Genomic DNA, 27,302 nt, shown 5'->3' on the forward strand with positions numbered 1-27,302 from the left:
GTCTCTGGCCTCTTGCCAACAGTTGTTGAAGCTGTTGCAGAGATGAGTAGAAATTGCTGAAGCTGAGCAGTCTCAGATGCTATTAAGTGAGGGATCCCAAGAAATCCTGACCAGCTCTCTGCTTGGACCCCAAGTATCCACATCTGCACACACACTTATACTATTGCTGGTGAGTTTGCTGCACGCCATGAAGGCTGAGGGGCAAAACAGGCTCCGTAGGGAAAAACACACCAGTGACTGAATGTGTTGCTTCCAGTTCTTGCTTTGTTCAAAGCTGGGAGAAAGGTCTGGGGAGAGCCCAGAGGTCGAGGCTTGTCTCTGCTGAAGCCAAATCATATAAAGGGCTTAAATTGATGGAAAGACAGTAATTTGGAAGGATGTCAGTCCAGCTCTGCTTTGTGGGAGTAAAGGTATTGGGAAGTAGTTTCTAATTGCTTGATTAGACAGCATGTCCAAACAGACCATCCTTTTCATCCACAGTTAATTGCAGCTTTTACCTGTTGTTCAAGGACTATTTTGCCATTTGCAAGAAGCCTCCTGCAGCCATGCAATAATGGAGCTCGCTGATTGAGCAGGGCAGGATACGTCAGCAAGTTGACTGTGATTTATAAGCAAAACACGTGTGGTAGAGGAACCTCCTGTGCTGTGGTTTGTGAAGCAGGATGCATTTTTACAGAGAGTGGTGCTTGGGGGACCCAGCCTTCTCTTAAAGGGCTTTGCTCTCCTTGGATTCCTACCCTTTTACCTGTCATGGCACCAATGCTGTGCGGTAAGAAACAGATACTCCTCATCTGAGAAGTTGTTGTCCCTGCAGCAAAACTGTGGCTAAGAAGAATCCTGCCCTTTGTCCCCATATCTTAAATTGCTCCCAAGGTTCACAAAGCGTTTTCTAGGTTGGGTACACGAGCTTTATTCATCCACTGTTGAAATATACCCATATACACCTGGGAGCATGGTCACTGCAATGATGTGCAGCAATGCCACATGGCCATTTGACAGGGAGGGACAAAAATCGTATCCCCATGTGACCCTGCCGTGGAAAGATTTAGAATGAGACTGCAGCAAGGTGCTAATCCCCACAGCAAGAGACTTCCCTGCTCTCAAACTGTTGGAGTCTGAGAAGAGACAGAGGGAATAGAAGAGACTCCTCTTTTTACTGTATGCACTCTTGGTACAGCATGGCAGTCTTTGCTGTGCCAGTGAAAGGGAGAAGGACGGACTGATTCCCTTCCTTCTGGAACTGTTAATTAGCATTTTAATCTCTGGTGAGACATGTGCTTACTTCTGATTTGAAGAACTATTGAAGCAATGCTCAGCCCTGTGGGAGAGCAGCTAGGCCTTCAATAGACTGTTGGGTATTACACTGCACGTCCTACAGCATCCAAGTTGTTCCCAGGGGAATATGAGCCACTTTCTGTAGCTGGCTCCATATGTTGCCCTAGAGAAGGTTCATTTACCCTGCTAGATCACAAGGTCTTCAGGTCACGATGCTGCAGATCCTGTTATGGCCCAGGAAGCCTCTTCCCAGGCTGGCAGTGTTGTCTGACCCATCCAGGATGCCAGGACATGTGCCTGCTTCCTCTGGTGTTGCACAGCCTTGTGGTCAAGTGTTCTGCCCAAAAGCACCGATGTGTGGCACGGTCAGTGCATGGTTGCTCTCATGGTTGCTTGGGGCTGTGGAACTGATGCTGAATGGCTCTGCTGAATACTGCTCCAGCAACGCTGTGCCAGGGTGCTGTGTGAAGTCAGCCCTTGCGTACATCGCTAACAGCCACGGGGAAACTAGATTTAGGTCAGCAAGAGCTTCTTCTGCCTGCTATGGGTGTTATGTCCATCACAGGAAATCTCCTTTTTCTGCATGACATTACCCACCTTCCATTAGCCACCAGAGTGCAGGCTGGGCTGTGGTGGCCATTATTCTGACAGTGTGAGGGGCTGGGAAGTGGGATGGGAAGATCTGACCCTTCTCCCACACCTCTGAGCCTCTCTCAGTAGGCCCGTCAGGGCTTCCAAGCAGCCGTCAATAAAAAACACATTTGTATTAAAACTGTAATGAGGAATAAAAAAACTTCACATTTTTTTTCAATAACTCGGGATATAAAAAAGAGATTTTTATCAATTATGAAAAGGATTTTGGCCATAAAAAGGTAATTTAAAGAGTCTGAGATGGATGGCGAATAGTATTAATGTCACCCAGAACAAATGGTCCCGCATTACTCAACTGAAAGGCAGGAGCGGCTGCCTGTGCAGGTCCCGCTGCTGCTGCAGCCTCTGCCATGCTCTCCCTGCACTGTCTCTGGTGAGAGGTCCTGGTCGCTGGCGGATCTCAGTGTGGCTGCCTCTACCCTGAGCCCTCGTGCAGGTAGTAGCTGCCCAGAATCACTGCTGCACTGCTAAGGGCAGCCAGGGAAAGCAAACAGGGAACTTTATGTGGCTCAAGGTGGTCTGCCTTGCTTTGTTCCTTGTGTCCCTGCTTGCTCCATTTGCAAGCTCCAGTGTTACTGACTCTTAGTGTCACACAGAGGACAACCTGATGTCCTTATTGCTGGGGGAGCTTTGGGACAGGATACTTCCTCCTTCTGTGGGTTTTTTCTTCGCTCACAGCTCCTGGGAGAGGATCTGGCTGAGTCCTGCTCATGGCAGCCTCTTCCTGGGTGCTCTAAGCCCCATTGCCTAGGAGAGGGGAGGTTTTGTGGGTAGATTAGAGGATAATCTCCTTTGGCTTCCTTCAAGTTACTAAGATTTACAATACAGGAGGTTGGACAGTAGATTTTCTGAAGGATTTTTTGGAGGACCTTCTGCAAGGAAGCGAAAGATTTGAGATCAGAAAATGCAATAGAGAATGGCCTGGTAAGGAGTAGTTCTGATCTGCATGCTTAGTGACATTTTTTTTCTTTAATTTACAAATTCTTTTGGTGCATGGGTGTTAGTGTATGACTAACCTGCACAGAATTTGTTGGCTCACAGTATCTTGTGTGCAGATGGTAAGCGCTCTTCAGTATGATTTTCTCAGAGTTTTGATGACACCTGAAATGTTGCTCTGATGCAAATAAATCTTGGCTGGCAGTACACACCACAGCTGTGTGGGGCTGTGTTCAGTGTCCACATCCTGCAGAGGTGGTGGATGTGCTGCATAGCAGTGCTCTAGCCACTGGCAGAAACCACCTCTCAGCACATGGGTAACCCTTCCAGTTCCAAACAACCACTGGAAATCGCTGTCTGTAACTGCGATTGATAGTCCTTATGTGGCCTTCTTGCATATGGAGACTTTCTTTTTTCAAACATGGTGTGTGTCTCATTTGCTCAGCAATCTCTATGCATTTATGACACAGCAGGATCTGGGCAGGGGCAGAAACACTGAGCTGCCCCGTGGAGGGACTGGCTGCTGTTTCAAAGCCTGCTGCTGATGCACTCGGAAATATTCTTACTTGTTGCTCTGATCTAGACACAGGCTGGGTTTGCCTGATTTTTCTCTGAGGGAGCAGGGAATGCTGTCATCTGCCTGCCCACTGATCTTTTAATATCCTACTTGATTCTGCCTGGTTAGCATCTCCTGTTTTCTTTCAGGATTTTATGTCTGCCCAGTTACTTGGCTCTTGACCCATTGGGGACATGAAAACATGATGCAGTGAGTCTGGTGACTTTTGGCAATAGGTTATTTGTAGATGAAACAAATGACATAAGATGAAATAGTTATAGGGCCTGACCTTGACATATCTGCATTTGCCTAACACAGAGAATAGACACATAGCATTTTAATAAATTTTTAAGAGGTACAGTGATCTAATAAGCTCTGTTTTATGGCACTTCTGGGATCTGTTTGAGACACAGGTCCTGATCCCATGGAAGGATGATGAGCTATAGAAAGCACTTCAACCCTGCCTGCAGGTTTTCCTCCCTGTGAGAAAGCTGCTATGTGTGAGAACATTGGAAATTCTCCTCATGGGGAGCCTCACACTCAACATGCTTTTGTGTTTTGAGAATTGAAGCAAAAATTGGGATCTAAGGGGTCTCAAAGGTCTTACCACCATTAGTGAGCGAAGTGTGTCAGTCCCTAGTAGGCAGGCCAGCCTGAGAGAGAGGAAGTTTTCTCATGTTCCCTTTGGAAATCAAATTATGTTTGTGAACATTGAGCACATTTTGCACTTATTTTCTGTGAGCTTTGCAGTGCTTTGGTTTTACAGGATGCATGGTTCAGAGCCAAACTTGTGAAGCTGTGTGTGACAACTGAAGCAATAAACTCACATGACCGATTGCTTGTGCCAGGAGAGCTCAGCTGAAGCAAACCCATGCGTTTCTCCCTTACAAAGCTCACATAACCACTCTATCTCAAATTGGCAAGTTCTTGGAAGAGGCTGTGCAGCATGAACTCTTCCAAATTTCAAATGATTAGTAGAAAATATATATTAGTTGGCTCATTTCAGATGATGAATAAAAATGAAGTGGTATCAGTTGCGAGTGGAGAACAAAGCTAATTTTGCCAAACACCTTATTGGATGTAACTAATTGGTTCAGGTCTATTAGCTGTTATTCCCATTTATCAAGAAAGGCTAGAAGGAGGCTAGAGCAATTAAAATTACCAGGGCTTGTTAAGAGGCGTTATACTAAAGAAGTCTCTCCATGTAACTTTTGCTGCCTTGTCCTTTGTGAACTGCTAGTGTCTTTGCCCTGGCTGCCAAGAAAACCTCTAAGCCCATGCCTTCTGTCCCAGGCTGTCTTTTGTCCTTTGGATCATAATCTTAACCTCTTCATAATATTTTATTTTTTTTCTTTTTGTTTGAAAGAGCTGTGAGGCTGGTTCTTAATGGGATATCCTGTCAAAGGCCTTTGCCAATCCCTTGCAATCATCAGGACCAGCTCAGGAATTACTGGTTGGCTGCTCCAAACTGAACATTTGAGACAATGGGTGCTTCTCAGTGAGTGAGCAGGGAGGAAGGGAAGGGTATGGACTGTACTGGTTCTGTGGGCCTTATCTCTCCGTTGACTACACAACCATAGCAGACTGATGACAGTGTGCTGGGTTGAGCATCTCCAGTGACTCAGTGTCCTGTACCTGATGAAGGAGGAGGTGCAGCCTGACCAGTAGCAGGCTCTGGGCTACTCTCTTCTGGTTTTGTTCTCCACAGGGCATGTCTGGAGTGGATCTCGATCCTTGGCCCTTCTTTGGTGAGGTGGCTCCCCAGGATATGATGAGGTGGTTTTTGAGATGGGTGCCCCTACTTACATTATATAGAATCCACCAAACTGCTTTACCTCATCAACAGGAGCCCAATGATTTTGAACTACAGGAAACAGAGATAGATACCAGTCAGGGTTTAGAGGCTCCCTGTTCTGCTCCTATTCCAAAGACTGACTTGGTTGCTCCATCTGTTTTTGAGCTGCATCAGCCCTAGGGAGGGAAGTAGGGCAATTGGATTCTGGCTCTAGAATAGCAGGTTGCTGGATTGCTGGAAATGCATGTGAATTAATCAGAATGAACCCCCTACCTTTATTTCCTTAGACCACTTTTCTCCTTGTAACAACCTCTAGCAGTACACCCTGGGGGTGCCAAAGGAGAACTTATGTTCAAGGTGGAAGACAAACGAATTGTTTCCCATTGCACCCTGGACTGGGAGCCCTTCCCTTTGCAATGCTTGTCACCCTGCAGTGACAGCAGCAATGTTAGGCCTGTAAGTGTAGTTGATTTATGTTAACTGTTGAAATGATAATGTTTAATCTGTAAAGTGCTAATCTGTTTTTTATGTTGATTATGAATAGGCCAGCTGTGCCTACTTTCCTATTCATAGAGTTTAGTGAACAAGCCCATTTCACAGGCCGGGTTTGGAGAGTGATTTACATGAGAGCAGACACTGCTTTAAGGAGAGTAAATCAGCTGAGTTACACCACTGAACCAGGGACCTGGCAGCCCAACAAGAAGATCTGGGGGCAAGGGAAAAAACATGGGAGGAAGAGGAGGAAGAGACAGATAATAAATAAACTGTAGAAGGAGCAGATGGATCAGAGCAGATGAAAAGTAGGGGAAATATAGGCAGGAGAAGAAAGAAGAGACTGATACTCAGATAAGAGACTGACAAGAAGGAAGCAGGAGATGATGTGGCTGGCTTAGCATAGGACTTTCCTCTCTGGATCAGTGCAGAGAGCTCTGGGCTCCAGGGTTTGTATGACTGGTCATTAGGGGATGCATGGAACCCCTTCCCCAGCATGGTGCCAGCGATGCCATTGGCAGAGTTGGTTGTGGATTTAATTTGCTGTGCAGTTGTCTCTCTTGAACGACTTTTCTGGCTCTCTTTACATTTTTCTGAGAGTAGGCTGCAAAGGATACAAACTCTAGGGTCCCATCCAGATCTCTTTGTAAGTTATTCTACCTTGACTTCTCTTTAGTCCCTGCACCTTGTTCTCTGTGGTGTGGACTGCTGTACAGCTGTGCTTCTTGCATTGACTGGCCTGCCAGGTGTGCCAGTGTTTCAGTATCCCATCAGGGCACACTCAGCACCGTAACTTATGAGCTTTACATCTTCAGCAGGGCTTGACTACGTTTTTAGCATCTTTCTTCTAATGTAGTGACTTCATTATATCCCTTTCTTGATGTGAATTCAATTCAGGCAGAGCTTCCCACATCTGCCAGGCTACATGTACTTCCATGTCCACCTCAGATCCTCACTCCTACTTCCCTATCCTATTACTCTGGGGCAATGCTGTGCTTCAATAACACTTTATCATGCTTGCATCAATGTAATTATGACCAAAGCTTGAAGAAGACACGTAGCTGGGCAGAATCTGGCTGGGACTGGGCTTTGCCCTCTGCATGTTTTCATTGTACTGTGCCTCTGTCCACCCTGGTGACAGGCTGCTGGATTGTGCAATGCTGCTTCTGTTGTTCTCGCTCTTTGTCCCAGGCCTAGAAACACTTTTCCCTCATCTCTTTCTGAGGAGACACATAAAAGCATTCCACATAGTACTCATGGGAGTATGCCTCTCTCTGTGTAGTAGGAGCTGGAGTAGAAGGGTCTGTCAGTGCAGCATATACTCACATATGTGCAGTGCTGTCCTGCCAGATATGTACCCTGCAACCCAGCCCTCCACTCCCTCTGCACACATGCACAAACATCTGTTCTGACTCTCTTCTTCACTTACCTCTCTGTGGATGGAGGACTTTGCCTGCCACATAAATGCACTGCCCCATGCCTCCTCCTTAACTCGGTGTGCAAGCCCTGGCACAGCTTTGCTTGTAGCCCACCTCTTCCAAACATATACCCCCAGACATCCCCTCACCGCTCTCTCTCTATAGTCACGTAAACCTGCCCGTAGACATTTCTCCTCCACTACCCCTTCCCTCATACACTTCTCAAAACCCCCAGGCTTTCAAAGCTGAATCAGAGGCATTTGCGATGAGGCACAGGTGATGTGTGTTCCCGAAGGTCCCTATATATCCTCAGGCTTTGGCAGTTGGTTATTTCTCACAGGAATGCTGCTGTTGTGCAGGCTTACTGCTGACAGGGCCCTTGGGGCATCTCTGCAGTTGTCCGCAGAGCCTCCCTCTGCCTGGCTGTAACTAACGTGGAGCCTGTTTGTTGTGGGTCTGTTGAGCCTTTCCTACTCCGGTTTCAGCCAGTGCATGGCAGGGATGTGTTTATGCCTGGAGTCAAAATGGTCTTGGAAATTCATTTGCTTCTGGGTACTTTCTTAAGTCTTACCTTTTTGCTTAATGTGCCTACTGGCCCTGTCTCTGTGGCATTTCTTCTTCTCTGTGGCTTTTCAGGAGAGGTTTCATCTTGATATAAGAAAGATTTTTTTTTCGTTGAGAACTATCAATCACAGGAACAACCTCCCCAGGGACATGGTAGAGTCCCCATCACTGGAGGTTTTCAAGATGTGATAATCTCATCTAGGCTCCCTTTCCCATGAAAAGTTGGACCAGATGATCTTTTGAGGTCCCTTCCAACCTGGTCTGTTCTATGATTTGATGATTCTTTCCGAATCTGCTGTCTTTGCAGCATGCTGCTGGCATCTGTAGGGGTGATATGTTATTTGGGAATATGTCAGCAGGAATTTGATCAAGGGGTTCTAAGTATGTTGGGGACCCCCACATGTCTTACTATGCGTGTGGCTCAAGAGAAATGGGAACTTTGGGGGGGACAGAGGGAGAACAGTTGGATTGTTGTCACCTATCACTTGTGAGCATTAGTACTCAATGTCCAGTACTAGATTCAAACCTCAGTAGGAAGGGGCCACTACTGCCTCTCCTGAACCATGGAATAAGAGTCCCTTTGGGCAGATGGGATGCAGAAGGAAGTTTATTGGCAGCAGAGAGTTGTCTTCTGCCTTGCTTTTGCTGCACACTGGTATAACAAATGAGAATCACAGAATCACAGAATGTTAGGGATTGGAAGGGACCTCGAAAGGTCATCTAGTCCAATCCCCCTGCTAGAGCAGGATTTCCTAGATCATGTCACACAGGAATGCGTCCAGGTGGGTTTTGAATGTCTCCAGAGAAGGAGACTCCACAACCTCTCTGGGCAGCCTGTTCCAGTGTTCAGTTACCCTCACTGTAAAGTTTTTCCTCATATTTATATGGAACCTCCTGTGTTCCAGCTTGCACCCGTTGCCTCTTGTCCTGTCAATGAATGTCACTGAGAAGAGCCTGGCTCCATCCTCGTGACACTTGCCCTTTACATATTTATAAACATTAATGAGGTCACCCCTCAGTCTCCTCCAAGCTAAAGAGACCCAGCTCCCTCAGCCTCTCCTCATAAGGGAGATGTTCTACTCCCTTAATCATCTTCGTGGCTCTGCACTGGACTCTCTCTAGCAGTTCCCTGTCCTTCTTGAACTGAGGGGCCCAGAACTGGACACAATATTCCAGATGCGGCCTCACCAGGGCAGAGTAGAGGGGGAGGAGAACCTCTCTTGACCTGCTAACCACTCCCCTTCTAATACACCCCAGGATGCCATTGGCCTTCTTGGCCACAAGGGCACACTGCTGACTCATGGTCATCCTGCTGTCCACTAGGACCCCCAGGTCCCTGTCCCCTACCCTGCTCTCCAACAGGTCTGCCCCCAACTTGTACTGGTACATGGGGTTGTTCTTGCCCAGATGCAGGACTCTACACTTGCCCTTGTTATATTTCATTAAATTTCTCCCCGCCCAACTCTCCAGCCTGTCTAGGTCTCTCTGAATGGCAGCACAGCCTTCTGGTGTGTCAGCCACTCCTCCCAGTTTGGTGTCATCAGCGAACTTGCTGACAGTGCACTCTATTCCCTCATCCAAGTCATTAATGAATATATTGAATAGAACTGGTCCCAGTACCAACCCTTGAGGGACTCCACTAGATACAGGCCTCCAACTGGACTCTGTCCCATTGACCACCACTCTCGGCTTCTTTCCTTCAGCCAGTTCACAATCCACCTCACTATGTGATCATCCAGACCACACTTCCAGACCAACCTCCTTTATTAGCAAGGAGAGAAGAAGAAAGAAAGAGAGAGAGTGCTTTCAATTAAAACAAAAAAATGGCTGGGAGCGGAGAAGTTGTGTGCTCTTGAAGGACTGTGATTCCACTCTGTCTGAACAATTAACAAGTGTGGCTCCATCCTCACAGACAGGAGAGATGCAGGTGAAGTAATACTTCTCCAAAAAGACAAAGAGAAAAGAGTGGATTTAATGAGCGTTGTCCAAACGGGAGACAGCTCAAGATGAAAGAGCAAATTAAGATAAAGGGAAGCATTTGTATGTGCAAGGAGAGGGTGGGGAACATGGGGCAGGTTGGAACATCTGCCCTGTAGCCTGCACTATTGGAGGGAATAAGTAGCTCACAAGTCACTACTTTCTTTTTCAACATGATGGAATGGAAGGAAGTGAACAGGAATATGTATGTGTGAGGAAAAACTTCTTTACGGTGAGGGTGACCGAACACTGGAACAGGCTGCCCAGAGAGGTTGTGGAGTCTCCTTCTCTGGAGACATTCAAAACCCACCTGGACGCGTTCCTGTGTGATATGGTCTAGGTAATCCTGCTCCGGCAGGGGGATTGGACTAGATGATCTTTCGAGGTCCCTTCCAATCCCTAACATTCTGTGATTCTGTGATTCTGTACACATCCCTCAGCTTTATTCTACTTTGCTCTGTGGGTTTTGCATAGACTATAAGATGCTTATATCATGCAAAATAGAGTGCACAGTGACACTATTTAGTGTGCACTTTGAGGGGTTATCGTTTCCCACCTTCTCTCTCTGCACAAGGATAGTTGCTGGTGGACTCTGGCTTGACTCTCTGGATCAGGAAATACTGGCTGCTGTTGGAGGCTGGTCACAGACAGACTGGGTTGTGGAAGTGGTTTAGGATAGTGGGAAGGTGACTAGCTGCACAAGATGTTTATTTTGAGGTGGAAAGAAGTGGGATGCTGAACAAGCCAGGTCATTGTGCTGATTAACTGCATCTGGAAACAGGAAATGAGCATTTTCCCAATGGCCGCATCAGGGTTAGAGGGACTGGTACTTTGTTACCACGCAGGGGGATCCTGAGGAAATAATTGATTTCAGTGGTGCAAGGTTCTTCCAGCTACTCTATAGGGAAGTGAGACATTCCAGCTTTACCGTTTCCTCTCTCTGGTTTGTTGCATGTGCTTGCGCTACTGAAGATGTTGTGCTAGCCCTGCAGGTAATGCCTGGACTCTGCTTTCCTACTATCTAGCTTGGTATCTGCCTTATGTCGGAAGTGTGATGTGCAGTCTCTCTGCTTTCAGAGTGCCTTGTGAAACCAACACCTGGACAAAGAACAGCTGAATGAAGCTAATCATGGATGAGGCTGTGGTGATACTAGTGGAAAACCTGTAGAACTCCCAACTGTTGAAAGCATTGACTCTCAGAGTGCTGAGCTAGTCTCTTAATCTTAGCATCCTGTGTCTCTGGAAGGTAGTAGGACACCCAGTAGCTTAATTGATGAAAACCATTTATCTCCTTGTGCCAGTCAGAAGGCTGTTCTGGAGCCAGTTAGGTTCCAGTCTGGCCATGACAATCCTTGCTTTTGTTGGACTGAATATTGTTTGTTTGTGGGAGCCATGGGTAAGTGGCTCACCTTTCAGAGAGATGGAAGATGAGGTCCACCTCACAAGTAGGGTCTCAGCAGATATACATCAGCTCTGTCTGCTCCTTGCTGTTACTGCCTGTTGTAGCTGTCACCACTGAGATTGGTTTCGATCCAGGATGAGTGATATTCTCAGACAGTTCTGCCTTGTCTTAAGGATCTGATTTTACTCAGGAAAATAAATGAAGCTACCATGTGTGTGTCTGAGCACAGACTATTAAGCAGAAGTCGTCAGAGATGGAATAAAAGGCACTTTGCCTCAAAGTATGACTCTGTAACAATTAAAGGTACTATCACAAGTAGACTGATACTGTTGCTCAGTACAGCTCAGTGGATGGATGAGATGAAAGCAAGGGTGGCTTCATGTAGGCTTTTCCACTGCTTTTCTAGCCAGAAGAGACTACACAAAGAGGATGGTAGGTGAGCAGAACAGGGAATAGCCAGGATCCTAGGTATCAGGCAGTGAAGGAGTGAGCCAACTTTGGTCTCCGGATGACGGGATCAAGGACTTTTCCTTTAGCAGAGTTCATTTTCTGTAACATTCATGGCTTTGTGACTGGGAAATGCTGTTGGTAGGATCCCAGAGAAGATTCTCAGTGGTATAGATGGTAGTAGGCTGCAGAGTACCAAAGTGGTACCAGGTAGAAATAACAGGAAAAGATGAAGTTCGAACCCCAGCTGGCTCACAGCCCTTTCCCAAAAGAAAGGCTGATGCTTGATGGACCGCCCTGGTTTTGTGCTATTTCAGTGCAACGTTAGCAGCGATTAACCAAGTTAGCAGTGGTCAACCAAGTTAGCAGTGATCGGCATGCTAGGAGCAAACGTATACCATTGGCAGATGAAGTTATGTGTCTGTGGCTGTAATAACTGCTGTATATGTATTATACAAGTAGGTTTTTAAAAAGATATTGAAGTTACAAATTTGGTCCTCAGAAATTAGATAAGGGCAGATTTATAGCTGACTGGGCAGCCCTAATTCTTCTCATCCATGCATGAGCTCTGTGGCATGGTGTGGCCCAGCATCACACAGGTATCAGTGAAAGCCAATGTTAGAGTTCAGCTCTTCCAAATTCTAGACAGGCACCTTAACGCATGTCTCCCCTTGAAATGGACCACATTGCTTTGCCATCCTGTGCACTGAAAGGTGCAGGGATTTTGTGTAATAAGCCATATGTAATAGTTTCAGTGCATCAGAATACACCTATACCTTTTACCTGGATTCATTTGGATGCAGTGTATACCTGTATATACGTGCACACTTACATGTATATGTAATATGAACACCAGGGAATCCATTCAGAAGAAAACCACTATTCTGTATAAATCTACAATATTATTAAAAATATTGAGTTAATAAATACATGTTCTTGACAGATGCATTTAGGAACCATCAATTAGGCTTGGCATTCATTAGGTGGGGAGAAGTCCAATCAGATTTCACTGACTCAACAAAGCCGCCTATAAATTGTGGGCTGTTTGTTCTGACGTTTGATGAATTATTCTTCATAATCCACTGTCTGCTGCAATAAATCTAGTCTTTCAGTTTTTGCTGTCTTAATAATTCTCAGAGCAACACTGTGACATTTTGTTTTCGTAGAGGGGATAGAAAGGCTGGAACAGTGGAAAAACCCCTCATTTGCTGTCTGGGAAGTAGATCGCTCTACTCCAAGGTAACATTTTCTCATGCCTAGAGCTCTGGTCTTGCAGACTCACAGGGATCAGTGAGTCCTTGGTGCCATGGACAGTTACGTGTATATTCCTGAAAAGATGACCAGCCTGGGATGAGGTTCACATCCCTTAAACCTAGTCCAGGAAAAGCATTCAGACTTTTGAGGGCAGTAGGGTGCTAGTGTCAATAAAGTGAATTCCAAAAGTTCTGGGAGCCACAAGCCTTAGAAATGCTGTATCAGTCATAGAACTGAGTACTCTTCAGCTGTTCTGCCACATGGAATAGAGGGGACATTGTACTAGGCAGTGTTAAGAAGGCAGCTGCAGCCCCCAAAACTTCCCTAGGAAACCTACTCTCTTCCCAGAGTGGTATTGTGTGGGTCTGTTTTCCAGCAAGCTCATGAATCCCATTATTACAGTGCCCTGTGTTGTCTCAGCTGGGAGGCTGGAGACAGCATGATCCCTGCGTAAATCTCAGAAAGCTCCTGCAGACTGAGCTCACCTTAGCAAATTGCCATCCATGGAGCCATGATTAAAAGGAGACTATTCAGTGCTGTCTCTATCAGGAATGGGAAAACCAGATTAATCGAGTCACCTCATCAAGATAATTCCAGCTTGGAGAATCACAGCACAAGGAGATTTACAAACTTTACCTACCTGAATCACTTTCTTACTGTCAGCTTCCATCATGGACCTCTCCCCTAGTTGTATGATTCCCTTTGTCTTGAATGGATTTATACCAGCTTCCTCATGTGTGTCTTCCTGTGCTGCTGCATGGCATCAGAATGCTAGGAGACTGTGAGCTGCTCCTGGCCATTGCGACACAGTACTGTGGTTAATGGAGCTCTGTTGTATCATGGCCTGTGGTGAGCATCCTGGAGGCAAGAAGTTCAAGTTAATCCTGTGTTGCCTAGTCAGCCCCTTCTGAAATAGGAGGACATCTCATAAATTGCTGTCTCCAAATACAAAATGCAAGACTCGGGAGCAATTACAGTATGCTGTGATCAGAAGAGGAGATCTGCTGTGAAGTTGTGGTTGAGGTTTTGAATGTTTCAGTTTGCCTTGCTTTTTAGTAAAGAGAATAGTGTCGTCCCTGTTGGGACCCTTTTTTTGCGAGTTACTTTGAGTGGCTATGATTGGTGAAGCTGTGGAGCACAGTGAAGTGTCTGGAGGTGGCCTCTGTCTGAGATGGTCTCAGCTCCTGCTGCATGTTCCCCAGATGTGTCAAGACTCTGGCAGAATTCCCTGACATGGGCACATTTACACTCAGTTCTGGCATATTTACTGTACTTTTGGTAACAGAAGCAACTTTATTGTCTGAAAGCTACATGACACACATTTCATGAAGATGTACTGTTATCAGAGCTCAGGGTTTACCCTGGAGACTGGGCCACTTCCAGCTGTGGTTCCCCCATACCCTTTGTACTCTCAGAAACTTACAGGGTGTATCAGTAACTTTCTAGTCTGTCAAACAGCAACTGAATCCAAGACTAGCAGCAGGTGAAACAATTCCTTCATTGTCCATCCTGCTGTCATTGAGACTGGTCAGTCTGGTGGAAGGAGCTTCTGAAGAACGTAAGGATGACTGTACAGATCAGACCAAAAGCTGAAGCCCACCATTCTGCCTCCAAATGTAGCCAGTGTTAGCTAAGAGACAAAGGCTATACAAGCATGGCAGGCCTACAGTTAAGCTTTACCTGGTATGATCTTCCCGCTTCCAGTAGTCTGAAGGTTAGAGATTTCCTGGGCCGGAGATTGTATCTTGGTGTTTAATAACTTGTGATGGATTTTCTTCATTGACTTATCTACCCACCTGGACTTCTGGTATTCATAACATCCTGTGGCAATGAGTTCCACAGCTTAATTGGTGTAGGGAAAAAATACTTCTTTTTGCTTGTTTTAATCCTGCCATCTGGTAATCTTGTGTGCTAATCGACAATTTGCTGCTCCTGAGTTCTTCTGTGGAATGAACAAGCATTCCCAATCCCATTCTCTGTGACAGAAGTGATTTTATAGAGCTCTGTGACATTCGCTCCCCATTGTCTCTCTTTCCAGGCTGAAGAGTCCTTTGAAGTGCTGGGAAATATTTGAAGGCAGTTTTGAAATGCTTTGGTGAAGGATTCTCTTCCCCTGGGAAATGCTGAGCATTTGAAAATCTCCTCACTGACACTACCTGTACTGAACTGATTCAGCTCTGGCAGAGCTGAGGAAAGGTTCTTTGTAAGTGGTTGTGGAAAACCAGAATTTTCAAAACTATCCTGGACTCTGCTGAAAACCTCATGGATAGCACTTGTAATGCAAAATATTCTTACTTAGACTTCATAGTGGCCTCATTCTGGCTGGTCTGGAGCACCATACCGGAAGGGGTTCAGCCTGCCAGCTAAACAGGGCTGGGCTGTTGAGACACCTTCTGCTAGTGATCCTGCATCCCACTGCACCCTAAATTTGTCCTGAACAGACTGCTGACACATGGCCACCATTCATCTGCTGTAGTCACTATGGCAGAGCCACCACATCCCACTTGGGATGATGTTATGTAGTGCTGGGCCAGGAAGGGGCTCCATAAGTTAGGCTCCTGCTCCAGGGTACCTTATTAGAAGGCTTTCTGGAGAGGGAAGGGAACATACCTCTTTGTGGTGTGGGCAGGTTGAAACCAGGCAGTAATATTGGATTATTTGCTGCAGCACATGGATATAAAAAGGTTGGGATTAAGAGGCAGTATATTTCAAAAGAAATTAGCTAGCAAGACATGCACATTTAACGTTTCTGGTTTGGAGATTAAGACATCAGGCTGGAACTTGGGATATCTGCGTTAAATCCCAGCTCTATCAAAGACTTCTCAGAACATGCTGGGCAGGTCGTGTTAGGTAATACTTTCAGAAAGGACTCAGGATTTGGGAGCTTAAATCCAATTGACTGCCAGTAACTTCCTAAGCGTGTAAGGACAGGATTCACAAAAAATACCGAGGCATTCTGATGCTCAGCATTGGGGCATCAGCCGGTGCGCGCGACAGACGTTGGGCAGAGTGGTGTGTGCTTTGGGTAGGCACTTCAGCACGGGAGGAGGCCTGTAGGTGACAACTGGGGACTCCTGGAAAGAGTGAGTTTGTGCAGGGCCCACAGTGACTGTTCACCTCATACAATGGCACTCTGGGCTTAATGAAGGTCTCTAGGTGCAACCTCAGCACAAATACATACTAATAAGTGTCTTAAGTAGGTAGATCCTGTAAGAGCTTTTATATCAGCTCCCTGAGGTGTGAATACTAATACCAACAATCATGAAAAGATTTTACATATTTAAAATTAAACAAGCTTCATTCTTTAGAATTAAACAGTCAGGACTGTGTTTCCAGACAGTGAAGTACAGTGACACATTCATTTGCTGGTTGAGCACGTGCCCAACGGGGAGCTGGCTGTGCAGAAGGCTAGTGAGGGAAACCACTGCATGCAGGGACACCGCTCACCTGTACAGCTGCAAACCTGCAGCTGGCTGTCCTGCTCCTTTGAAAGAGCCCCTCTAAATTTCCTTTTCTCTCTTTTGAACCTTTATTAAACCTGTCTGGAAACTATGCTTGTTTCATCTCCTGCCAGGATTACAGATGGTAACAGCCAGTTCAATAAGGCCCTTTGAGACCAGCTGTGGCCTGAAAGAAGCTTGAGGGTTCCTTAAGTACCATGGCAGGTGGGCTCCAAGACTGTCCCAGACCTTTGTTTGCTAATTATCCATCCTGGAAATAATGATTAGAGTTTTTGTTAAGGGTGCTTATTAGCTGGGTGCTTGTGACCAGTAAGAGCCTGCAGCCTGCTCCAAGAACTCCCTGCCTGCATGAAATGGGTGCAGCCGCCTTCCCTTGGGAAGGACCCCGCTCTCCGGCAGGTACTGTGGGAGCCTGGCTCACCTCTGCTCTGCTTCCATGTCGTACAGCCTCTCGCTCGCTTTTGCCTGGCTGGGACACGCAGCCTGCATCAGAGGCACTAGCTGCCTCCAGTGAGCTGTGAAAGGACAATTTCATAATGAATGAGGGTGATTTGCTAAGTGGGGGGTCTTGGAGCCCAGCTGTAATTGTGCTGCTGCTTTATCTCAGCCTCACACCTGCTCTTGTAATGGCCCGTATGTGATCCGCTCCCTCTCTTGTGTGCACGCTCTGCCCTTCTGCTCCTGGAGGAGCCATCAATTCTCTGGCCCTGTTGCAGTCCCTTGCCTTGCTGCCCTTGCCTGCAGCCAGCGGGTGTGCACAAATTCCCCCTTGAATTGCAGCAGGGCCACTGGGCTGTCTCTAACGGACATGACTGCTAACCTGGCTTTCATGTCCTAAATAACAAGTTTTAAAATGAAATCCTTCTGCCCAAAAGAACTAGAGACAGCTTTCTTCAAATTATGTTTCCTTAGAAAACTTAGTCACACAAGAATATTGTATATATATTATTCCTGCTATAGGGAATATGTACAGCTTTTTTTTTTTTCCCTGCATGCATTCAATACTGGTGAAAATGGTTGGATTGACAGTGCAAGCAATTAAAAGCTTTTGAAATCCAGAGCAGATGTAATTTTATCCAATTTATATGTAGTCTTACTATAAATGTACCTTACAGGATTCAGGCCAGTGAACTCCCAGTTCTGTCCTTTAACCTTTGGAGGACGTTACCACCCTTATGACAGTTAGACTAGTAATATTGGCTGCTACTCTGTAAAGGGTACATCCCTTTAATATGAAGAATGTAGGGTAGTGAGAGAGTTGAAGAAAGCCCCAGCTTGCCTTCATGTGGCAAGTTCTCTGTTTGCATTTTTTCCTTCCTTATGGGATCTCGTAGCCCAACGTGCTCCTGGCCACCTTAAGTCTCTTCCCCTTAACAGGTCCTCTTTTCAGCTGATAGACAAACCACATAAAGGTGAAAGTCCCTGTGTCTTGCACACATGTTCCCTGAGCCATCTGTCATCCTGGAGGTGCTTCTTTCTTTATACTAATCTGAAACGAGGATCTTGAAATCCAGAAGTGAGAGAGAAAAGAAAGGGCCAGGGGGAAAGAGAGAAAAGCCTTTTTTCTCTTGAGACACAAATGTCAATAGGTTTGAATTATGGACCTGCTGTAATTAAAAAACACATAACTAGTTGTTTTTAAATGCAGTTGTTTTACTTAATTGATTTTGCTGCCAGGACCAAAGGGAATTAAATAAATAAATAAAATGCACCTTCGTAGTGAATTACTGGAGGCAGCTGAGTCTCTGTTGGAATCTAATTGCTGCAAATGCTCCAGTTGTTGCTAGCAATAGTTTTCTGTGGAAGGGGCTGGGAGAGAAGGGGTAGGGTGGTGTGGGAGGGGGCTCATTCCCTGGCAGCTGCAGGAGGGAACAGGCTGCGCCTTGTATAGTATTTTTCTTCCTTGTCAGCAAAAAGAATATTCGTTTAACGCTTTGCATGAAGACTTTGCTTAGAACATCTTTATTCATATTTAATTACTAGCTCGCTGCAGCTCCCATCTTTAATTACCTTTTAAAAAGCAGGTTATAAAAATGCACTGACATTCTTTCTTTTTTGTTACTGCATAAATTACAGGCTTCTCAACTGTTCACCTGAAATCAGTCCAGCCTGTGAGAAGGGTGGGACAGATTCCCTTTGCTGACTTCTGGATAGCTCAGAGGTTGACTGCACCTTGTTCTACAGAGCGGGATGGAAACTCTCAGCTAGCATTACATGAACTAGTTCTGTGCCTGAAGCCACATAACCATGCTGGCACTGCCTCTGAGCTAATTAACTGTGCGGTGGCACCTGACTAGGCAGCCAGGCTGATATCACACTAGCATGGTAATAGTGTTCCCAGGGCCCGAGCTGCCCAGTGCTGCACTGAGGGTCTCTAGCAGGGTGCTGTATTATGCAGGGCAGACAGGCCTTTGCCCGTCTCTCATTGCCTCACCCATGTCTGTCTAGGTGTTTGCTTCCTAGACACCCACTTGGTAAATCTACTTCATCTGCAACTTTTCTTGTAGTCTAGTTCTAAGTTTCACAGCCAGAGCTGCTAATAATTTCCTCTACTGCCCACAAAGTACTCTGCTGTCCCCACCTGGTGCTTTTTCTGAGCTGAGAGCCATTGGAAGTGTGAGAAAGTCCATCACATAAAACATGTTTTCAGGCGAAGTCATCAGAGGTGCCCACTGTGATTTTTCTCCCCCTGCCCTGAATCCAGCCCTTACCACTGTTCCCGGTCATGTGCTGGCTTTCACCAAATAAGCTGGCTGATGCTGCTGTAATGCATGGGAATATGCACTGTCAGGTTTTATGGGGTGATGGTAGGTGGTATTAAATATCTGCAAAAGGAATATATGCAAAGCGACAGCTGTTGGCTTCTGCACCCAGTAACAACCAAGGATGCTGACCATAATTGCTCCAACCCATCTTCAGGACAGCCTGGAGGGGTCCCTCACATACTGCCTGGCCACTCCATGTCCTAGGTGAAATGCATTGCTGGGGCTCTGCCACAGGTTTCCATAAGCAGAATATCTCCAGGGCACTTCCGTGCTTGGCAGGCTTAACTGGGAGGCCAAGCAGTGACAAAGCTCTGACAGAGGACAGAGGAAGGATGAAAGGGCTGAGCCTGCCCAGCTCTGGCTCATGCTGTCTATGGCCTGTGGGCAGGGCTTTCCTTAGTATAGTCTTTGGCACCCCAAGCTGATGCCTCTTTCTCTTCTCCCGGCAGATAAAAGAGCTCTTCGTGAGTTTTGAGGACACACCCTTGGGAGCAGCATCGCTAGCCCAGGTGCACAAGGCAGTGCTGCAGGATGGGAGAACGGTAGCAGTGAAAATCCAGCACCCAAAGGTCCAAGCTCAGAGCTCCAAGGATATTTTTCTCATGGAGGTAAAACTACCTGTTGACTTTGACTTACAAAGCAATTGCCATTGAAACATGTTGAGGCCACTTTCACCCATGGTGTAAACAAGTATAACACACCATCCTGTAGCTTTGAAACCTCCGCAGAGATAAATGATGTCTTACGGGAATAATAAAGTTGGTGAGGATTGCAGTGTGGGCGATTGTGTGGACAGAGAGACTGAACAAGAGGGTAAGAGTGAAGGAGGGCAGAAGGAGAAGACAGGTAAACATTAATGACATCAGAGTAAGTCCGTAAGAGATCTAAAAACTAGGGAGTGAGTCCTGAAGTCTCTCTTCAGCCCGTGTGCCCATTAACTGGTTGATTAAACTGGTTTCAGTTCCCCTTGCAGTCAGGGCTGTGTGGCCAAGGAAAAATCATTCTCCATGATCAGCATGTTTTTTTCAATTAAATTTCAGTGTGGATTCAGCAGTGGCTGAGGTTGCTGTGATTCAGTTTTGTTTCTTGATCAGCTCCTTGATTCTGAGCTGATTCATGCTGGAACTAAAACAATGAAGTATGGAGAGGGTCATCTAACAGGGGCAGACACACAAATGTCCTAGCATTCAGCTAGGAAAAAAGTTTCAATGCCTGTCTCCTGTTCCTTTCCTGAATGGTGGGTGCCACTCATGTTCCTAGTGCAATGCTGTAGCTTCTGAAATGCCTGAAATGCCTGTACACCAATGTGCGCAGCATGGGGAATAAACAGGAGGAGTTGGAAATCCGTGTTCGGTCGGGGGGCTATGATTTAGTGGCAATTACAGAGACTTGGTGGGACGCCTCGCATGACTGGAATGTGGTCATGGATGGCTATGTCTTGTTCAGGAAAGACAGGCCAGTAAGGAGAGGTGGTGGAGTTGCTCTTTATGTGAGTGGGCAGCTAGAATGTATTGAGTTCTGTCCAGGGGCGGATCAGGAGCGAGTTGAGAGTTTGTGGGTGCGAATTAAGGGGCAGGCTGGCAGGGGTGATACTGTTGTGGGTGTCTATTACAGGCCACCAGATCAGGATGAGGAGGGTGATGAGGCCTTCTACAGGCAGCTGAGAGCAGTCTCGCAATTACAGGGCCTGGTTGTCATGGGGGATTTCAACTACCCTGATATTTGCTGGGAGGCCTACTCAGCCAGCCATCCTCAGTCCAGGAGGTTCCTCCAGTGCATTGATGATAACTTTCTGATGCAAATGGTGGATGAGCCAACTAGGAGAGGAGCGCTGCTGGATCTTATCCTCGCTAACAAGGAGGGTCTGGTTGAAGAGGTGAAGGTTGAGGGCAGCCTTGGTTGTAGTGACCATGAGATGGTAGAGTTCAGGATCTCATGTGGCAGGAACAGAATAGCTAGCAGAATCACAACCCTGGACTTCAGGAGGGCCAACTTTGGCCTTTTCAAGCAATTGCTAGGGGAAATCCCATGGGACAGGGTACTAGAAGGTAAGGGGGCCCAAGATAGTTGGTTAGCATTCAAGGACTGCTTCTTCCGAGCTCAAGATCAGAGCATCCCAGCAGGTAGGAAGTCAAGAAAGGGTACCAGGAGACCTGCATGGTTGAACAGGGAACTGCTGGGCAAACTCAAGTGGAAGAAGAGGGTGTACAGATCGTGGAAGGAGGGGCTGGCCACTTGGGAGGAATATAAGTCTGTTGTCAGAGGATGTAGGGAGGCAACTAGGAAAGCTAAGGCCTCCTTGGAATTAAACCTTGCAAGAGAGGTCAAGGACAACAGAAAGGGCTTCTTCAAATACATTGCAGGTAAAGCCAACACTAGAGGCAATGTAGTCCCACTGATGAATGAGGTGGGGGCCCTGGAGACAGAGGATAAAAAGAAGGCGGAGTTACTGAATGCCTTCTTTGCCTCTGTCTATACTGCTGGAGGCTGTCCTGAGGAGCCCCGGACCCCTGCGGCCCCAGAAGAAGTCAGGATAGAGGAGGAATCTGTCTTGGTAGATGAGGGCTTGGTCAGGGACCAATTAAGCAACCTGGACGTCCATAAATCCATGGGCCCTGATGGGATGCACCCGCGGGTGCTGAGGGAGCTGGCGGAAGTCATTGCTAGGCCACTCTCCATCATCTTTGCTAAGTCGTGGGCAACGGGAGAGGTGCCTGAGGACTGGAGGAAAGCGAATGTCACTCCAGTCTTCAAAAAGGGCAAGAAGGAGGACCCGGGGAACTATAGACCGGTCAGCCTCACCTCCATCCCCGGAAAGGTGATGGAACAACTTGTTCTTGGTGCTGTCTCTAGGCACATCAAGGATAGGGGGATCATTAGGGGCACTCAGCATGGCTTCACCAAGGGGAAGTCATGCTCAACCAACTTGATAGCCTTTTATGAGGACGTAACCCGGTGGATAGATGATGGTAAAGCTGTGGATGTGGTCTATCTCGATTTCAGTAAAGCGTTTGACACGGTCTCCCACAGCATCCTCACAGCTAAACTGAGGAAGTGTGGTCTGGATGATCGGGTAGTGAGGTGGATTGTGAACTGGCTGAAGGAAAGAAGCCAGAGAGTGGTGGTCAATGGGACAGAGTCCAGTTGGAGGTCTGTGTCTAGCGGAGTCCCTCAAGGGTCGGTACTGGGACCAGTACTATTCAATATATTCATTAATGACTTGGATGAGGGAATAGAGTGCACTGTCAGCAAGTTCGCTGATGACACCAAACTGGGAGGAGTGGCTGACACACCGGAAGGCTGCGCAGCCATTCAGAGAGACCTGGACAGGCTGGAGAGTTGGGCGGGGAGTAATTTAATGAAATATAATAAGGGCAAGTGTAGAGTCCTGCATCTGGGCAAGAACAACCCCATGTACCAGTACAAGTTGGGGGCAGACCTGTTGGAGAGCAGCGTAGGGGAAAGGGACCTGGGGATCCTAGTGGACAGCAGGATGACCATGGGCCAGCAGTGTGCCCTTGTGGCCAAGAAGGCCAATGGCATCCTGGGGTGTATTAGAAGGGGTGTGGTTAGCAGGTCAAGAGAGGTTCTCCTCCCCCTCTACTCTGCCCTGGTGAGGCCGCATCTGGAATATTGTGTCCAGTTCTGGGCCCCTCACTTCAAGAAGGACAGGGAACTGCTAGAGAGAGTCCAGCGCAGAGCCATGAAAATGATTAAGGGAGTGGAACATCTCCCTTATGAGGAGAGGCTGAGGGAGCTGGGTCTCTTAGGTTGGAGAAGAGGAGACTGAGGGGTGACCTCATTAATGTTTATAAATATGTAAAGGGCAAGTGTCAAGAGGATGGAGCCAGGCTCTTCTCAGTGACATCCCTTGACAGAACAAGGGGCAATGGGTGCAAGCTGGAACACAGGAGGTTCCACATAAATATGAGGAAAAACTTCTTTACGGTGAGGGCGACCAAACACTGGAACAGGCTGCCCAGAGAGGTTGTGGAGTCTCCTTCTCTGGAGACATTCAAAACCCACCTGGACGCGTTCCTGTGTGATATGGTCTAGGGAATCCTGCCCCGGCAGGGGGATTGGACTAGATGATCTTTCGAGGTCCCTTCCAATCCCTAACATTCTGTGATTCTGTGATTCTCCCAAACTTCTAAGTCTAGCCTGTTGAAGGAAGGAACTGGAGAAAAGCTGTGGCACTGCACTGCATTGCAGGAGTCAAAGATCCCAGCGGTATGGTAGGGAGCAGGAAATGGAGACAAGGCTGAGGTGGAGGAGGGGGGAAGGATTAGGTCTGTAAATGGTAACACTAAAGCTTTTAGCTCTCCTAATAGGCATATGTCTGTATGTATAGTACAGTAATGTGCACATCCATTGGCAGACAGGTATGTCCATAGGATTAAAGAGGGGAAGACTAAGCTGAGGGGGTCTGATAAGTGTTTAGAGGGTACTGCTGGTGCAATGACACACAGTTCTCCATCGCAGGAGATCAGGAATCAAAGATCCTGCCAGCATCCTCTCAGAGGAGCACATAACTAAAGCTTCTTTAGGCAGCTAAAACACCCTCCTTTGAGCAATTCTGGCTAGTCTGCGAAGAAGCACAGCTGGTTCTAGCTGGAGCACATCAGATTTTGAACTCGTAGTGAAAGAAATTTTTGGATTCAGTAAAGATATTCCAGTAAGATGGGCTATGTCTGTTTCACTGCTGGTTTGAGAACAGAGAACTGTTTGAACTGGCTTTGGGTCCAGCTGTAGATTTGAATTTGATTCAGGTCCTCTCCAGGACTGACTGCAGTGGTCTGCCCGATGGGTTTGCTTTTATGAGTCGTCACATGCACAGCAGTTCTCAGGAGGCTTATGACATCCTTCATTCCTGGCCAGGACAGGATGGCAGAAACTAAACAGTCAAGGAAGAATGATGAGCAGGTAATGAAAGACTGTGAGACCAGGGCAGTAAGAGGATTGTGTTCTGGGCCCCGCACTTCAAGAAAGATGTTGAGGTGTTGGAGCGAGTCCAGAGGAGGGCGACCAAGCTGGTGAAGGGTCTGGAGGGTCTGACCTACGAGGAACGGCTGAGGGAGCTGGGGTTCTTTAGCCTGGAGAAGAGGAGGCTCAGAGGTGACCTTATTGCAGTCTACAACTACCTGAAGGGAGGTTGTAGTGAAGTGGGAGTCAGCCTCTTCTCCCGGGCAACTAGCGATAGGACAAGAGGACACAGCCTCAAGCTTCACCAGGGGAGGTTCAGGTTGGACATTAGGAAGAATTTCTTTACAGAAAGGGTTATTAGACATTGGAATGGGCTGCCCAGGGAGGTGGTGGAGTCACCATCTCTGGATGTGTTTAAGAAAAGACTGGACATGGCACTTAGTGCCATGGTCTAGTTGACAGGGTGGTGTCAGGGCAATGGTTGGACTCGATGATCCCAGAGGTCTCTTCCAACCTGGTTCATTCTGTGATTCTGTGATTCTGTGAATGACCCAAGACCTAGATCCACCTTGGGACATTTGCTGTTTTAACAGTGGATATCACAGAAAAAATCCCCCCTCCTACTATGTTGCTGTGATTGCTGGTTAATAGTGGTAAGAGAAACAAAGAAATAATTTTAGAATGATTCCTGTCTTCACTGGTTTTAGACTAATCCTCCTAGGAAACTTGAAACTAAAACAGTGTATTTCCTTTTGGCAATTTAGTATTGTCTTTCCTGTACAGACGGTCTAGGTTGTCATCCTCGAGATCTATTGTGTACACACTGCTATGGAAAGGTGGCTCACAACATGACACATGCAGCCTTGTTTTTGAAGGGTCTCTTGTGGAGCGTTGGCTTACATGCATCATATCCTTGTGTGGGACTATTTTTGTGTAGGCTGCGCTGAAAGCCAGATTAACGTGCACTGAGGTTCTGGTCCTTTGAGAATCAGACAGACATTGCAGCTAGGTAGGAGGTTGATTTAAATATTGATGGAGATGGTCTTATTTAGAAGACTGATGGGAAGGAATCTGAATGGGAAAAGCTAGATGGAAAATTCCTAAATTCACTTGAGGTTTCATAGCATCAGTGCTGACTCTTTAAAAATCAGTACAGCATCTGATAAATCCAGAGATAGATACCTCACTGCTCTTCTTCTATCAATACTTATTTCAAGACAATATGTTAGACAGAAGTCAGAAAAGAGACAGGCCAAATACTTGTTACGTATGTCCCTGCTGATGATCAAGTCGGCAAATTGATTCAAAAGAGCATTTAAAGAAAGCAAAAAACAATGCATGAATTTTCTCACATCAGGCACCAATGAAATAATCTTGCAGCCCCTATAAAGTTTATGTACACGTTCATGAAGATCACTGGTTACATTTCATTTGGGTGACATAAATTTGAAAGGATTTATGCCTCTAGATATAACAGCAGAAAAATCATTCAATAGTGTCTGGAACCTGGTGATTACATTTTTAAAGGAACACTGAGTTTGGAACTGACATTTAGATAAGAGAAGTGGAGACAGGGTGGGGAACAAACGTTTTCACACGGCTGAACAGGAGCAGTGATGGTTCATAAATTTATTTTTTGTCATACATTTCAGTGATAGCAGCTTTCTGTGTGTGCTTTAAATGTTCCTCCTGCAGTGCAGGAATTCCCACCTCAACAGTGGAGATCTAGAAAGGGAAACTGTCCAGGAACACACACTGACAAGTCTGTTTTCATTTTCAGATGGATGTACAGAGCAAGTAAGATAAAGACAGCAAAGTGGATTGCATTTTTATGTTTTATTCTTGTTTTATGACTCAAGTAGTTAAAAAAAGCCAAACAATTTGTTTTGCTTAAGATGTGGTCCAAATTGTCAGCTTGTGTAAATTTGTGGCACTGGTTGAGAAACTAGCCCTTCATTTGAACAGAAAGCATGCGTGGCTGCTGTGCAGCTTTGATTATGCCATCGGATAGCATAATCTTGATTTTCTTCAGGAAGGACTGCCTATCACTCGCCCCTTAAATGTTGTTTTAAGCAAGCATTTCCAGGAACTTTTCAGCTGGGCTTTTCAAGGCCCTGTGCAGCTGAATACCTGATCCCTTTAAGAAGAAGAGGATGCCAGGTGGTGGATATATGATACTCAGAAAACACTGCCTCAGCATTGCAGAGGATGGCTGTGACTGACGCTGGAAAGCAACTCGCACTCTGACCCCACCAGAAGTGTCCTTTAAAGATCTGTAGCCTACTACCTGTATCCAAACTCCACTGTCTTCTCTGAACTGTCCAGTGGATTTTCTGTGCTAGCAAAATTCTTGCTCAGCAGTGGAAGAAGTAACATAGAGGTGACAAGTCTTACTTTAGCTCTTCCTCTTCTGCATTATCTGAATGATAGATTCAGGTTCAAATGATAGGTTCAAATGAAGCTAAACAGTGTCTTGTAGAATTATAGGACTCAGAAGAGAGTTGCTCCTAGGCCATGCCCTTGGCAAGATCTGGCCATGTGGTCTCTTCCCAGGGCTTTGTTGTCTTACTTCTAGGCAGCAGGCAGCTGGGCTCCCTTTGGTGTCTGTGCCATTAACTCCTAGATGTGCCTGTGGGGAAGAGCAAGCCAAAATTTGTGTTGCATGACCAAGGCATAACACCATGTATTGTGTTATGATACCGCAGGAACCCTACAAGCACTTGGGGTGCAAGTTGTTTTTTTTTGTCTGTAAGTTAGATGGAATGATCCTATCAAAACAGCACTGTGTGTATCTGCATGGCTTTGGAGCCAGGATGCAGCTGATTGTTTCCTTGTTCTCAGGTTCTCATCTTGATTGTGAAGCAGATCTTTCCAGATTTTGAGTTCATGTGGCTGGTGGAAGAAATTAAGAAGAATCTGCCCTTGGAGCTGGATTTCCTCAATGAAGGCAGAAATGCTGAGAAGGTTGCTCATATGCTCAAGAACTTTGACTTCCTGAAGGTGAGGGAACACATATTTCCATGTATGTATGTGCATTAATAGTCTCACTTTGTGCATCTTGTGCAGCTCATTCACCAGCTGGAGGAACCATACAGAGGGAGAATGGTGTTCAGTCCCTCTGTGTTGTTCATCCTAGACTGCTCTGCTGATACAGACCAGAAACTGCTCTGAGACATGCTTCCTCCTTGTCTTTTTCCTACTGTAGGCACCATATATTGCATGAGGAGTGATGGCTTGGGGCCCGCAGTCTCTGGAGCCTGCTGCTCATTTTCCCAAACACTGTTTCTGAACTTTTCCAGAGACCTGTGAATTTGACATTCTTTGCTGAGCCATCTGATGATATACCTTTTCCTGGGCTTTATCTCAACTGAGGGCAAGAAATGGAC

At 46.5% G+C, this 27,302-nt stretch overlaps 1 protein-coding gene across 4 annotated transcripts in view; it reads left to right on the forward strand.

Moving 5' to 3' along the window:
• The window catches only part of ADCK1 (aarF domain containing kinase 1), an 86,606-nt gene that overhangs the window by 38,084 nt on the left and 21,220 nt on the right, over window positions 1-27,302 (forward strand). For all 4 annotated transcript variants that reach the window (XM_068398659.1, XM_068398663.1, XM_068398662.1 and 1 more), the window contains 2 exons: window positions 19,443-19,601; window positions 26,758-26,916. In XM_068398659.1, coding sequence (XP_068254760.1) covers window positions 19,443-19,601; window positions 26,758-26,916 — 318 coding nt within the window. The remainder of the gene's footprint in view (window positions 1-19,442; window positions 19,602-26,757; window positions 26,917-27,302) is intronic.

This window comes from Nyctibius grandis, chromosome 4 (genome assembly GCF_013368605.1).
Source record: "Nyctibius grandis isolate bNycGra1 chromosome 4, bNycGra1.pri, whole genome shotgun sequence".
Classification (NCBI taxonomy): domain Eukaryota; kingdom Metazoa; phylum Chordata; class Aves; order Nyctibiiformes; family Nyctibiidae; genus Nyctibius; species Nyctibius grandis.